The sequence below is a fragment of the Elgaria multicarinata genome, chromosome 6 (genome assembly GCF_023053635.1).
Source record: "Elgaria multicarinata webbii isolate HBS135686 ecotype San Diego chromosome 6, rElgMul1.1.pri, whole genome shotgun sequence".
Taxonomy (NCBI): domain Eukaryota; kingdom Metazoa; phylum Chordata; class Lepidosauria; order Squamata; family Anguidae; genus Elgaria; species Elgaria multicarinata.
In genome coordinates, this window is record NC_086176.1 from 117930107 (window position 1) to 117945882 (window position 15776).

The 15776-nt window shown below is 45.5% G+C and overlaps 1 protein-coding gene across 1 annotated transcript in view; it reads right to left on the reverse strand.

The window, feature by feature from the left end:
• NOL6 (nucleolar protein 6) overlaps window positions 1–15776 on the reverse strand; it is an 83903-nt gene that overhangs the window by 45546 nt on the left and 22581 nt on the right. Inside the window, exons 11-15 of the mRNA XM_063128311.1 lie at window positions 15355–15470; window positions 12137–12314; window positions 8131–8253; window positions 6598–6746; window positions 2907–2982 (exon numbers count right to left, since the gene is read on the reverse strand). Of these exons, the coding sequence (XP_062984381.1) occupies window positions 2907–2982; window positions 6598–6746; window positions 8131–8253; window positions 12137–12314; window positions 15355–15470 (642 nt within the window). The remainder of the gene's footprint in view (window positions 1–2906; window positions 2983–6597; window positions 6747–8130; window positions 8254–12136; window positions 12315–15354; window positions 15471–15776) is intronic.

A 15776-nucleotide genomic window follows, 5' to 3' on the forward strand; every position in this document is an offset into this window, starting at 1 on the left:
CTTGGGCAGGAGGTGGGGGAAAGGAATCTCCGTGTTATCTCCAACCTGGGATTGGAGATAACCACAGGAACCCCCTGTGAGCTGCTACTAACCCTTTCCTCCTTATGCAGTGGTCCCAACAAAAGCAGCTTCAGAGGGGAGTGTGAATAGTCCTGGGAGAGAAGCTGCCAAATAAAGAGGGGGAAGTTTGTGGGAAATGGAAGTGGGGTGGGTGGGGGAGAGTTAGCCCCCTAATTATTGTTAGAACCCCCCACAAATGCCAGTTTAAAAACAAAAATCAGACACATTAAAGGCCTTCACACACATTTAACATGTATTGTCTAGTTTGCCCTCATGCTTGCAAAGCTGATACACCATGTTCATTTCAGACACTGACACTGAAGGTTTTGGGTGGTTGAGTGTGGGTGGGGGTTTTTGTTTTACAGAAATCAAACTTCAGAATGGCCTTCCCCAACCTGGGGCTCTCCAGATGTACTGGACTACAACTCCCATCAATCTCTAGCCAGCACGGCCAATTGATGGGAGCTGGAGTCCGACACATCTCCCCCAGGTTGGGGAGGGCTACTTTAGAACTAGTTGGGTCACTCGAATCGAGGGAGGGGACGAGAGAACAAGATAACGTTTCATCTTCAGCAGGAGAGGCTGTGGATGTGTTGAACTGCGACAATGGACTGGATGAGGGCTAATAAACTGAAACTCAGTCCAGACAAGACTGAGATGCTGTCAGTAGGTGACTCCGCTGACAGGATGGGGTGGTGTGTGTGTTCTACCGGTTCTGGATGGGATTGCACTCACCCTGAAATCCCATCTGACTTTGTTGGAGAGAGTTTATTTCTGTCATTAAAGCATAGATAGGGCGTTACTTCTGACCGGATGGGGGGTGTTCAACTGGTTCTGGATGGGGTTGCACTCCCCCTGAAGGAGCAGGTTCGTAGCTTGGGGGTTCTTTTAAGATCCATCATTGTCACTTGAAGCTCAGGTGACCTCAGTGGCACGGAGTGCCTTCTACAAACTCCGGTTGGTGGCCCAGCTACACCCCTATCTGGACAGGGATAACCTGGCTTCAGTTGTCCATGCTCTGGTAACCTCCAAGTTAGATTACTGCAATGCACTCTACACAGGGCTGCTTTTGAAGACGGTTCGGAAGCTGCAGCTTGTGCAAAATGCAGCGGCCAGAATGATTTCGGGAACCAGAAGTTTCGACCATATAACACCTGCTCTGGTCCGCTTGCTCTGGCTGCCTGTATGTTTCCGAGCCCAATTCAAGGTGCTGGTTTTGACCTATACAGCCTTAACACATCTTGGGACCACGATACCTGATGGAACGCCTCTCCCGACGTGAATATACCCGGTCACTACGTTCAATATCTAAGGTCCTCCTCCGGGTGCCTACTCCAAGAGAGGCTCAGAGAGTGTGGCAATGAGGGATAGGGCCTTGGACTATCCCTATGGAACAATCTCCCTGACAAGGCTCGCCTGGCGCCAACGCTATCTTTTCGGCGCCAGGTTAAGACTTTCCTCTTTGCCCAGGCATATGGCAACACATCTTAATCACCCACATGTTTAGGTTTTTTTAACAGTTTTTAATGCTTTATGTGTGTGTGTTCTGTGTTTTAAAATTTTAAATTTTGTATACTTGTTTTTATCTCAATTTTAGAAATTCTGTAAACCGCCCAGAGAACTCTGGCTATGGGGCCAGTATATAAGTGTAATAAATAAATAAATAACGGTATATTCAAGGTTGTTGACTTTGGGTTCTCTTTGGATGATCAATTTATGTCCTTATTTATCCCATTTTACAGTTATCCTACTTTTCTACATTAAAATGCCTCCAGAGAAGCAAATAATACGGGTGTCTTAAAAGGCAAATCCTACCAAGACCGGCTGAAGAATTGGCAGGTTTAGTCTAGAAGAAAATGAGATGGGGCCAGGAAGGACAGAACAGCTCGTTTTCAAACAGGGTTTAAGAAAGAAAAAGCAGCGCGTCGATCCCTCTTCCTTGCTGCATGCAGGGTGAAAAGCAACGGGGTTAAGAAGGCAGACCGGAGGAGACTCGTCAACTTAACAGTCTACTAGCATTCAAGAAAGCTATAAAGACTGATCTCTTCCAACAGGCCTATCCAGTGGAATTTTAAGATGTTTTTAGAATGTTTTAGGATGTGTTTTAGGATGTTTTTAACAATGTATATTATGCTTTAATTCAGTTTTATGTATTTTATCATTTATTGTTGTTCCCTGCCTCGATCAAAACGGAGAGGCGGGTAAGAAATAAATTTATTATTATTATTTTAGAAGCATTGTTCAGTTCTAAGTGAGACCTACCTAGCAGAGAAGGCGTACGATGACTTTCCTTGGGCATTTTCGAAGGAAAGAATAGACCAACACCTAATGGGGACACCTGACGTCCCTCCCATTCCAATTATGTAAGGACTGCTTGCAACGTAACAACACCACAAAGTACGGATGGAGTATGAATACTACACTATGGTTTAACTGTGGCTTGTTAACAATGAACAACCCAGAAAGAGAACCCATGGTTTGTTGTGAACTCTGGGTTGTTTGTGGTTAATAGCCCATAGTTAAACCATAGTACAGGGTTCACATGTAATGACAACCCATGATTTAACAACAACCCATGATTCAACCCATACTGTGGGCTGTTGTTACATGTGGACCAGGTCACAGAAGGGCAAGAATTTCCCTCTTCAGTTTATGGATGTCATTTCTCCACCTAAACTTGTTTTGCTCAGATAGACCATCTGAGGGGTTATGGGAATTGTAGTCCAACACATCTGGACGACACCATGTTGAAGGCGGCTGCAACATAAACTATCGAGGCATGAATCCCTTCTGACAGACATGCAGGAATTCACCCAGGGAGGGAAGGAGAGGAAGGGAGATCTTACCTCGCGGCCCAGTCTGATCACCGTCTCCAGCAAGGCGCCTGTGTAGCAGATGTAAGAGTCGGGAATGTCCATGTGCCTGAAGGGATGGAGAAAGCCAAACCAAGGACAAAGGTTAAGCAGGGAACCCAGCCCATCCTCCTACTAGGAGGAGGGCTTTCTCCACTGTGGCACCCCGGCTGTGGAATGAGCTCTGGTGCCTACACTGTACTCCTTCCATCGCCAGCTGAAGTCCTTTTTATTCTTTCAGTATTCTGACACTTAATTTTAACTTAAAATTAAATTTTACTGTTCTAACTCTGCATTTTAATCTTATATCAATTTTGCTGCGTGGTTTTATCCTGGTTGTGCTTTTGATACTGTATTTTGTATCTGTGTTTTTAGACTGTTGGTAGTTTTATTATGGTTTTAATTTTTGTGAACCGCCCAGAGAGTTTCGGCTATTGGGCGGTATAAAAAAGTAATAAATAAATAAATAAATAAATAATCAAGTCCCACCTCTACCTCTGCTTCTTTTTAAAAGGAAGTCTCTAGCAGCTTTAAGCTATCAAGAAAAGTCTGAGACCAGGTGCGACACAATGCCCAGCGAAACCTCAGAAACAGGCTGCAGAGTTCTGGGTTTTTGTATGACGAATTTGGCCCGTCTTCTGCTACGGCAGAGAACAACAGCCGTGTGGCCTCAGAGGCGAAGGATGTTCTGGCAGCACAGCCTAAAAGCGCACCAGCTCCTGCTGCCACCTGAAATACTTGGCCAGTATCCTGTTTCCAACAGTGGTCAGCATCAGTTTGATGCTTCTAGGAAACTCTAAGTCCATCCTGATGCAATAGCTGTGTCCTGTGATTTGTTCCCAGTGCTGGACTGGATGGACCCTTGGTCTGATCCAGCATCAGGGCTCTCCTGATGTTCCTAATTGGGCTAATCCCTTTTCAAAATCACAACCACTTCTTTCCTTTCGCCCGCCCTGCACCTGGTGCCAAAGTATTTCATTGCCTTAACTTTGGAAAGACACTTTGCACGCAAGACGGCCCCGGGTCCAATTCCAAGGACATTTGGAAAGCCAAAAGTTCTCCAACCCAATGTATAAAATTCATAACATGTTCTAGTGTTACAAATGCAAAACACTCTCTCTCTCCACGCCATACTTTTCCTATTTTTATGAAAAGCCTTTCTTCTAAACCATGGGTTCTCAACAAGGGGGGAATTGGGAAAACTATTCAGCAAAGTATGACGTCCTGTAGATTATGTCCTCCTATACATGTTATTAAAAACATCCCAGAAAAGTGTCATGTTGCCTGCAAAAGCCAGGCCTTTGCTCTCTTTTCCCTCCCTCCCTCCCTCGCAATCCTAGAAGTGTCAAGCTTCCCATTTAAAGGGGCAACGCAAAGCATGGGAGCCAAATAGTAAATTTATTTACTATAGTTTTATAGTAAAACTCTACTATAAAAATAATCCAAATAATGTATATGTACTAATATAGAAAAAAATAAAAGACTTTCAATATTATATGTATATTATTTCATAGAATCATAGAATAGCAGAGTTGGAAGGGGCCTACAAGGCCATCGAGTCCAACCCCCTGCTCAATGCAGGAATCCACCCTAAAGCATCCCTGACAGATGGTTGTCCAGCTGCCTCTTGAAGGTCTCTAGTGTGGGAGAGCCCACAACCTCCTTAGGTCATTGGTGCCATTGTTGTACCGCTCTAACAGTCAGGAAGTTTTTCCTGATGTCCAGCTGGAATCTGGCTTCCTTTAACGTGAGCCCGTTATTCCGTGTCCTGCATTCTGGGAGGATCGAGAAGAGATCCCGGCCCTCCTCTGTGGGACAACCTTTTAAGTATTGGAAGAGTGCTCTCATGTCTTCCTTCAATCTTCTCTTCTCCAGGCTAAACATGCCCAGTTCTTTCAGTCTCTCTTCATAGGGCTTTGTTTCCAGACCCCTGATCATCCTGGTTGCCCTCCTCTGAACACGCTCCAGCTTGTCTGTGTCCTTCTTGAATTGTGGAGCCCAGAACTGGACGCAATACTCTAGATGTGGCCTAACCAGGACCGAATAGAGAGGAACCAGTACCTCACATGATTTGGAATGCACCTTTCGAGTTAGACTATCTTGGGAAGGGGGGAATTATATTCTGAACATTGGTGAAAGGGGGGAATGGAGCAAAAAAGGTTGAGAACCACTGTTCTAAACTAAACAGCCCCAAACACAGTAGCCTTTCGCCCACAGGAGCAGCTCCTCGTAATGACTGATTACAAGACATATGGGCAACGTCACCCCCATGTCCAAAATTCCCTACCAGTTGGAAAAAAAACTTGGATCAAGCCTAGTTTTGAAAGAAAGTGAGCTTCTAGAGGAGAAATAAATACGTCTATGCTAGTCCTAGCAGTTCATTTTCCTTCCATGCTAGGTTGGGAGAGATAGCCCAGCTACAGTTATCCATGCTCTGATAACCAGTGTGGTGTAGTGGCTAGAGTGTCGGACTGGGACTCAGGAGATCTGGGTTCTAGTCCCCACCCAGCCATGGAAACCCACTGGGTGACTTTGGGCCAATCACAGCCTCTCAGCCCAACCCACCTCGCAGGGTTGTTGTTGTGAGGATAAACTGGAGAGGAGGAGGATTATGTACGCTGCCTTGGGTTCCTTGCAGGAAAAAAGGTGGGGTATAAGCGCAATAATAAATAAATAAATAAATAAATAAATAAATAAAATAACCTCTCGTCTGGATTACTGCAATGCGTTATACATGGGGCTGCCTTTGAAAACGGTCCAGAAACGTCAGTTGGTACAAAATGGGGCAGCCCATTTACTAACAGGGACTGGTCGACAAGACCACATCACGCCAGTCTTTTTCCAGCTTCATTGGCTGCCAGTCCAGGTCCGGGCCCAATTCAAAGTGCTGGTATTAATATTCAAAAGCTATCTGAAGGAACGCCTCCTCCCATATGTACTTGCCCGGACCCTAAGTCATCCTCAGGGGTCCTTGTCTGTGAGCCCCTACCAAAGGAAGTGAGGCAGGTGGCTACTAGAAGGAGGGCCTTCTTTGCTGTGGCACCCCGGCTGTGGAATGAGCTCCCTAAGGAGGTTCGCCTAGCACCTACGCTATACTCTTTTAGTTGCCAAGTTAAGACCTTTTTAGTTTCTCAGCATTTTAACAGTTGAGCAATTTAATTTTAACTTTGCTGTTTTAAATTTGTATTTTAAATCTGCATTAATTTCTGCATTGCTGCTTGATTTTATCCTGGTTGTGTCTTTATACTGTATTTTATATTACGCTTTTATACTGTTTGTTTTATATTTTGAACAGTTTTTATGGATTAACTTTTGTAAACCGCCCAGGTAGCTTCGGCTATTGGTTGGTATAGAAATGCAATAAATAAATAAATAGAAGCCTCGGTTTCCCCACCCAGCATGGAAAGAAAGTGTGTGAATGAGGCAAGTGTGTCAGAGGATAAGTGTGTGCTTGAAGAGGTTGCCCCCATCCCACGATTCCTGGGCCTCAGCCACCGTAAGGCCTCTTCTGGAAGATCTCCAGTTGGGTTTCACTGCCAGAAGTGCTGCCATTTTAGACAGTGAGCGTCTGCCTCAGTTCCTTGCAGGATGAGGAAGCACCCCACCAACGACCCAATTACAACCTTGCTGCCTCTTTCTTCGGGTCCCCCCCCCCCCCGAAATGGAGTCACGATGTGCTACTCACAGCTGCAAGAGGTGACGGATGATCTGCTCTGGAATGAGGCGCTTCTGGCTCATGTTTGGCGCGTCCCACAAAACCGCCTCACAGATGCCGCCATCTTGGAAACGCCTCAACTCTGACCGCTTCCCCCAGAACTGCCGAAACTCCAGTGCCTGAAGGAACAAGGTGAGGGGGTTAAATAAAGATGTAGATTCTGCTTTTTCCTCCTCATGCTTGCTTTGCTTAAATTAATGTTATTTACAGCGCAATCCTATGCATGTTTAGATAGAAAATGAACTCCAACGCCCAGCCAGCATGGCTGGCTACAGAATGCTAGGGATCATAAGACTTTTTTTTCTGTCTGAACATATAAAGCAGCCTTCCTCAACCTGGGGCGCTCCAGATGTGTTGGACTGCATCTCCCAGAATGCCCCAGCTGGCTGGGGCATTCTGGGAGTTGTAGTCCAACACATCTGGAGCGCCCCAGGTTGAGGAAGGCTGATATAAAGGATTGCACAATAATTTATTTGTATATATTAATACAATTATTGAAACAAGACGAACAGAGAAGAACCTGTGGGGCAGACACACATTTCCTGGGGATGCACAGATATCCATATAATCTATTTTTCAGTCAATTTGCTTTTCAACCACTGAAGAATAAATGTGATGGGGTGAAAACAACTAATGTAAACAGATCACATTAATGCTACCCGTTTGCAAATGATGCCAAAAAGAGAGATTCTGAGTTTTAAAAAATTAAATAGTACAAAAGCCTAACTTTTCAGATATTAGTAAGGAAGTAAAACATGGCGGTGAATATTGTCATGTCTAACCCTACTGCTCCTGTTTTGGGAGAAGATGTTTCAGGTAATCAATCAGAATCAGATTCGGAATTAGAAGACACAGCGCCAGTCACCAGCCAGCCTGTACCAGTGGGGAAGGAAGCTCTCATGGGTGATGCCCCAGCTGGGGGTCAGCCCTCTCCAGAGCTTATCTCCTCAAGGCCAAATCCTACACACTCAGTGGGAAGTGAGCTTTCTTCCAGAGGTGAGCGTCCCGACAAGCTAGCTGATGCTAGGGTTCACCGGAAAAGCTCAAACGCACGGTGTGGAAGGAAGGCGTGAGAAAGTCAGTTCAATTATGCCAGAACCTGCCTCCGCACCAGGCTCTCTGAAGTTACCGGCGTTTGAGAAGTGACTTCCTATTCTTCTTGAGCTGACAACTGTCTTAGTTAGTTTGCATAGTTTTGCCTAAGGAGACGTTTCCAAGAGGTTAGACTCTCTTCAGGTAGAAGAAACGTTTATTGTTAATAAAAGCTTTGTGAATTACTTAGCAAGCCTCGTCGTTTGCCTCCCATCGAAAGCAGGAGTGTTCTGAGCAACACGACGAATAGGTTGGCAAACTCTTAATTTCTCACAGAAAGGGAGAGCAAGAAGAGAGACCGTCTTTGTGGGTTGCGTCTTGAAAAAGGTCCACTGATGCCAATAGAAGCGCCCGCGTCCGTCGGGTTCTGTGTGCAAGGTGGGGAGAAGGGGGGGAGGGCAGGTCACTCACCTCGGGTTGATCTGCTTCAGGTCCCCTCTCCAAGATGCTGTTAGCAAAATCGGGGCTCAGCAAAAGCCCAAACGACAAGGACCGGGCATCTTTGTGCTTTGGGGGATCAGTGTTGATGGACCACTGGGGGGTGGAAACAGAAGAGTACAGTCAGCTGAGCCAGCCGGGGAAGCTCGGAGGATGGCAACAAGGGAGAGGGCCTTCTCAGTGGTGGCCCCCCGACTGTGGAATGATCTCCCCGATGAGGCTCGCCTGGCGCCAACATTGTTATCTTTTTGGCGCCAGGTCAAGACTTTTCTCTTCTCCCAGGCATTTTAACAGCATTTAACAACGTTAAGTTTGTTTTTAATGGACCCCAGAATTGTTGATTTTAAATGGATACTGTTGTTTTTATACTGTTTTTATGTTTTTGATAGTCTTTAAATTTTGTATACTTTTAATGTTTACTATTTTAATTGTTGTAAACCGCCCAGAGAGCTTCGGCTGTGGGGCGGTATATAAATGTAATAAAATAAATAAATAAATAAATATACAGCCTCTTACCGCCCGCCACAAATGTCCCAAAAGTAGGCTGTAACTGTAGCATCCTTTCTGATCTTCTGCGTACACACATCCCACTGACTATAGGGACCCAAGAGAGAGATTCCTGAAACCCTTGTTAACGCATGGTATATAGGAATGCCCTTGCAGAAACAGTTCATTTTCTTCTGAGTGATACCAACAGTTATGTGACACATAATAAAGGGACTTTGTTTTCTCTGGCAGCAAAAAAGACTAGGAAGAGAGAACTAGACAAAATTCCCATCAACCGCCATGGAGATTCATACTGCGGAGTGAAAGCTGAGTTTTAGTTATGGTAAAGTCTAAGTTATCCGTATAATTTTCTACTGGTTGAAATATTTATATTACTGTATATATGTATACATATTTTCTTTTGATGTATTTGTCATGGCCTTTGGCTAGTACAATACATTTTGAACTTAAAAAGACACACCTCTGACAGTATTTGGGAGAGGTTCTCAGCTGTTTAATCAAAGCCAAGAATGAGCCCCAGATCAAATTTTTAACGCTAGCACTCGGCCACAGTACATGGAGCAGCAAGAGGAGGGCATCTGAGCATGCATGAAGTGCCTTTCCCTTACCAATGAGGGAAAGCAGCCTGTATTCCCAACATGTTTTTATTATTTACATTATATAGGGTTCTTGTTTTTAAACCTGTGATATTACCAATGTGAATATGAACACAAATCCCCTCCGAATGACATTCATCTCTTAAACCCAAGGCGTAGAGATTACAGAGCCAGTGAAATTTGGGACATTTGACTAAGGAATATAAAGCTTGGTGATACTGAACCAAACTATGAGTCCATGGAAGGTGTATCGGTCTATCTAAGCCTCCTCCCTCCACAAAATACCATTTCATGTGCCTCCCAAGCCATATTTGTAAGGCATGATCAGTACAGTCTTTTAAACAGGCTCGGTGCTGAAAATCCATTTACTTTGGGTTGCCTTCTTCAAAAGCATTTATATAGGGTGACCCTATGAAAAGGAGGACAGGGCTCCTGTATCTTTAACAGTTGTATTGAAAAGGGAATTTCAGCAGGTGTCATTTGTATATATGGAGAACCTGGTGAAATTCCCTCTTCATCACCAGTTAAAGCAGGAGCTATACTAGAGTGACCAGATTTAAAAAGGGCAGGGCACCTGCAGCTTTAACTGTGGTGATGAGGACGAAATTTCACCAGGTTTCCATATATATTTATTTATTTATTTATTTATTTATTACATTTTTATACCGCCCAATAGCCGAAGCTCTCTGGGCGGTTCACAAAAATTAAAATCATCATAAAACAACCAACAAGTTAAAAATACAAATACAAAATACAATATAAAAAGCACAACCAGGATAAAACCACGCAGCAAAATTGATATAAGGTTAAAATACAGAGTTAAAACAGTATAATTTAAATTTAAGTTAAAATTAAGTGTTAAAATACTGAGTGAATAAAAAGGTCTTCAGCTGGCGACGAAAGGAGTACAGTGTAGGCGCCAGGCGGACCTCTCTGGGGAGCTCATTCCACAACCGGGGTGCCACAGCGGAGAAAGCCCTCCTCCTAGTAGCCACCTGCCTCACTTCCTTTGGCAGGGGCTCACGGAGAAGGGCCCCTGTAGATGATCTTAAGGTCCGGGTAGGTACATATGGGAGGAGGCGTTCCTTCAAATAACCTGGCCCCAAACCGTTTAGGGCTTTAAATGTCAATACCAGCACTTTGAATCGGGCCCGGACCTGGACTGGCAGCCAATGAAGTTGTAAAAGGACTGGCGTAATGTGATCTCGCCAGCCAGTCCCTGTTAGTAAACGGGCTGCCCTGTTTTGTACCAGCTGAAGCTTCCGGACCGTTTTCAAAGGCAGCCCCACGTATAACGCATTGCAGTAATCCAAACGAGAGGTTATCAGAGCATGGATAACTGTAGCTAGGCTATCACTGTCCAGATAAGGGCGCAGTTGGTATATCAGCCTAAGCTGATAAAAGGTGCTCTTTGCCACTGAGTTCACCTGTGCCTCAAGTGACAGTTCTGGATCGAAGAGCACCCCCAAACTACGGACCCGATCCTTTAGGGAGAGTGCAACCCCGTCCAGGACAGGGCAAACATCACCTCGCCGGACAAATGAACCACCCGCTAACAGTACCTCCGTCTTGTCTGGATTGAGTCTCAGTTTGTTAGCCCTCATCCAGTCCATTACCGTGCCCAGGCACTGGTTCAGAACAGTCACTGCCTCACCTGGGTTTGATGAAAAGGAAAGGTAGAGCTGGGTGTCATCCGCATATTGATGACACCTCAGTCCACATCTCCGGATAACCTCCCCCAGCGGCTTCATGTATATGTTAAACAGCATAGGGGATAAAATAGAGCCCTGCGGAACCCCATGGCTTAGGAGCCACGGCACAGAGCAATAATCCCCCAGCACCACCTTCTGGAATCGGCCATCCAAGTAGGAGCGGAACCACTGCAACGCAGTACCTCCAACTCCCAGCTCAGACAACCTATCCAGAAGGATACCATGGTCGATGGTATCGAAGGCCGCTGAGAGGTCTAGGAGAACCAACAGGGTCGCACTCCCCCTGTCTCTCTCCCGACAGAGGTCATCCCACAGGGCGACCAAGGCAGTTTCCGTTCCAAAACCAGGCCTGAAACCCGATTGAAATGGATCTAGATAATCCGTTTCATTCAAGAGTGCCTGGAGTTGTCCTGCAACCACCCGCTCAAGCACCTTGCCCAGGAAAGGGATATTAGCCACCGGCCTGTAGTTGTTAACATCTTCCGGGTCCAGATTAGGCTTCTTCAGGAGTGGTCTAATTACCGCCTCTTTTAAAGAGGCCGGCACCACTCCCTCTCTCAAGGAGGCATTTACAACCTCCTGGACCTGCCGAAATTCCCTTTTCTATGCTACTGTTAAAGATACAGGAGCCCTGTCCTCCTTTTCATATGGTCACCCTAATTTATAATGCTGCAGATTCAAAACTGTTTTAAACGGCGTGAATTAATTTGACAATCCTGCGTTGCTGGCTGGTGAATTTGTTTATAGGCCGTCATTTTAAATGGCTGCTTTTTCCCGAAATGCGAGATTGTATTTTACAGTTGTTATAAATCTCACGTGCCTCATGCCCTACAAATATTTATATCAATAAATATAAAAAGACCAGAAAAATAAACTAGAAGCTACAGGGGATCAGGCAAGTCCTGGGGAAGAGAGGCTTGTTTCCACCTTGAGCACTGACCTCTTTTAGCATTTGTGCAGGAGAAACTTTGACCCTGTTCAGACGCCACGCTATGCCACAGGGATTAAACACGTCGAGCTAAACATTATGACTTTATGTGTCATGTGAACCATTCATAACCACGGCTTAAACACGCTCACTAACCATTTGCTGCAAAAGGGTGAGAAGCTTAACCATGGCTTAGCGTGTTGTCTGAACAGGCTCATGATCTGAAATAAAATTACCGGCGGGGTCTGGGGAAGACTGTGCGTCAGCAGCATGATCCTCCGAGCCAGACCACGTTCCAGCATGCCGAGGAGAAAAGGCAGAGTTGCCGCCACGTAGTTCCCACCCCGGTCCATCAGTTCGCTGAGAAGCTGCATCTTCTTACAGGCGGCCTGTAGCTTGGACACGTGACTGAGGCTGAGGCAAGAGGGAGGGGGGGAACACGGTCACTGCTCAGTGTGGATGTCGTGAGCACCTCTGCATGTATAATGAAGCACCATTGCCCAGACTGGGTGTACAAAGCCATTTAAAAGGCATTATTTTTATTATTATTATTATTATTATTATTATTATTATTATTATTATTATTATTATTATTATTATTATTATTTCTTACCCGCCTCTCCCTCTGGATTGAGGCAGGGAACACCACCAAATACAAAAATATAAAATACATAAAACCAATTAAAAACACAACACCAATATATTACTAAAATACTAAAATCTTTTCAAGACATTTTAAAATTCAACTGGGTAGGCCTGCCAGAAGAGACCCATTTTTACAGCTTTTTTAAATTCAGAAAGTCTGTTAAACCGGCAGATTTCTCCCAGCAGGCCATTCCACAGTCTGGGAGCAGCAAAAGAGAAGGTCCTTTGGGTAATACCTGTCAGCCTAATTTTGGCTGATGGAAGTAGATTCTTCCCAGAGGACCCAAGTGTACGGGGCGGATTGTACGAGAGAAAGCAATCCCATAGGTAGCCTGGACCCAAACCATGTAGGGCAGCCTTCCTCAACCTGGGGCGCTCCAGATGTGTTGGACTACAACTCCCAGAATGCTCCAGCCAGCTGGCTGGGGCATTCTGGGAGGTGCAGTCCAACACATCTGGAGCGCCCCAAGTTGAGGAAGGCTGATGTAGGGATTTAAAGGTAACAACCAACACTTTATGCTAATTGGCAGCCAGTGAAGGGATTTTAAAGCTGGTGTAATAAGGTCACCCCTAGGTGTACTGTTGACCCGCCTGGCTGCCATATTTTGCACTAGTTGAAGTTTCCGAACTAGGTACAACGGTAGTGGTGACGGTATCATGAAACACGCACGACCCTTGGACGCAACAGATTACCAACTGCAGTAATTTTTCACATGGTTTTAAAAAAAACCCAATGGTTATTCACCACTAAAAAAAATGCAAGAAGAAAAAATATGTTTAACATTATTACTTAGATTGTTCTGCATTTCCCTTCCCTGGTTTTCAAAAACGTCTCTGCGATCATGAGGACCGGAAGCTTAGTTTGCGTTTTGTTTTTTAAAGGGAGCTAAAAACTTAGTATTGTTTCTTTTTTTAAAAAAAAAGTTGGGATTTTCAGGATTTGAGCAAAAGTAACTTGTCCAGCAACTCTGTGAGTAGAATTACACTGGATCAGTTTCAGTTGGTGAGTACTGATGATGTGGACAAGCTGCTTGGACGAGTAAGGAGGACGACTTGTCCTCTTGATCCCTGTCCTTCTTGGCTGGTCGCCCAGGGAGGAGAGGCAGTTAGACTACAACTACAACATATTGTTAATGCATCTCTCAGGGAGGGGAGTTTTCCACCATGTTTAAAAGAAGCAGTGGTACGGCCGCTTCTCAAAAAGCCCTCCCTGGACCCCCTGGACCTTAATAATTACAGACCGGTATCAAATCTTCCATTTTTGGGCAAGGTGATTGAGAGGGCAGTTGCCTTCCAAATCCAAGCAGTCTTGGATGATACAGATTTTCTAGACCCATTTCAAACTGGCTTTAGGGCAGGATACGGAGTTGAGACAGCTATGGTTGCCTTAGTGGACGATCTCCACATGAGTATTGACAGGGGGAGTGTGTCCCTGCTGGTACTTTTAGACCTTTCAGCGGCTTTCGATACCATCGACCATGGTATCCTTCTGGAACGCCTGGGGGGTTTGGGAATCGGGGGCACTGTGCTGCAGTGGTTCCGGTCCTACCTCTCAGGTAGATTCCAGATGGTGATGCTTGGAGATAGTTGCTCCTCAAAAAAGAAGCTGTTGTATGGCGTACCACAAGGTGCCATCCTATCCCCAATGCTGTTTAATATCTACATGAAACCGCTGGGAGAGATCATCCAGAGGCATGGGGCGGGGTGCTATCAGTATGCTGATGACACCCAAATATATTTCTCTATGCCTTTGACAACAGCATCAGCTAAGGATAGTGTGTCTCCTCTGAATGAATGCTTGGAGGCAGTAATGGGCTGGATGAGGAAAAACAAACTGAAGCTGAATCCAGACAAAACAGAGGTGCTTGCTGTCAAGGGCTCTGACCTAGGTTTGGAGGTGTGTCAGCCAGTTCTGGATGGGGCTACACTCCCCCTGAAAGACTGTGTTCGCAGTTTGGGGGTGCTCCTGGATCCGTCGCTCCAAATGACAGCCCAGATAGATGCGACGGCCAGGAGTGCCTACTATCAGCTTCGGCTGATACGCCAGCTGCGCCCCTTCTTAGAGTCAGAAGACCTAAAGACGGTTGTGCACGCGCTGGTAACCTCAAGGCTTGACTTCTGCAATGCGCTCTACATAGGGCTACCATTGTATCTAGTTCGGAAACTTCAACTAGTTCAAAATATGGCAGCCAGGTTGGTCACCGGTACATCTAGGGGTGAGCATATTACCCCAACATTAAAATCACTCCACTGGCTGCCAATTAGTTTCCGGGCAAAGTACAAAGTGTTGGTCATTACCTTTAAAGCCCTAAATGGTTTGGGTCCAGACTACCTGCAGGATCGCCTTCTCCCATATAGTCCGCCCCGCACACTCAGGTCCTCTGGGGTGAACTGACTTCAGTCAGCTAAAACTAGGCTGACATCAGTTTCCCAGAGGACTTTTTCTTCTGTCGCCCCCAGATTGTGGAACGGCCTGCCGGAGGAGATTCGTAAAATTAACTCTCTGTGTGATTTTAAGGCAGCTTTAAAGACTAGCCTTTTCCGGTAGTCCTATCCAGATCAATGTGAAATCATGAATTTTTAAGATGTATTGATTCCTGTTCTAACGTTGTTCCCCGCCTCGATCCAAAGGGAGAGGCGGGTAAGAAATAAATATATTATTATTATTATTATTATTATTATTATTATTATTATTATTATTAAAAGTAGACGATGTGCCAATGAAGCCACATTTAACCCATTCCCACCCCAACAACTACAGGGTCCCTTGAGCCACCCTGTGCCTTCAATTGCCCCAAAGGGAACGTACTGGAACACGTGGTCAAAGGCTTGGATCAGAGGCTTGGAGGTCATGAAAAGCAACTGGAATCCGTCCACTGTTTTGTCATCCAGAACCTCCATGGAATTCTTGGCTTCAAACTGGACCTAAGGAAGAGTGAAACCAAGTGTGTTTAATCCCGTAGGAGGATCGACTCCATCAGCAGACGCAACCCACGTCCCCCTGCCTGAAGGCATCAACTATCTTTGGGGCACACAGAACAGCTGTGGCTTCAAGCTGCCGGTGCTACCTCTGTTCTTTCTTCTGCTAGGGTGACGGATTCCACTGGGCTTGGATACAGGAACCAGGTCCAAAGCCCTGTGCAGCAAACAGAACCTTCTAGATCAGCGGTCCCCAACCTTTTTGGCACCAGGGACCGGTTTCGTGGAAGACCATTTTTCCACGGACCGGGG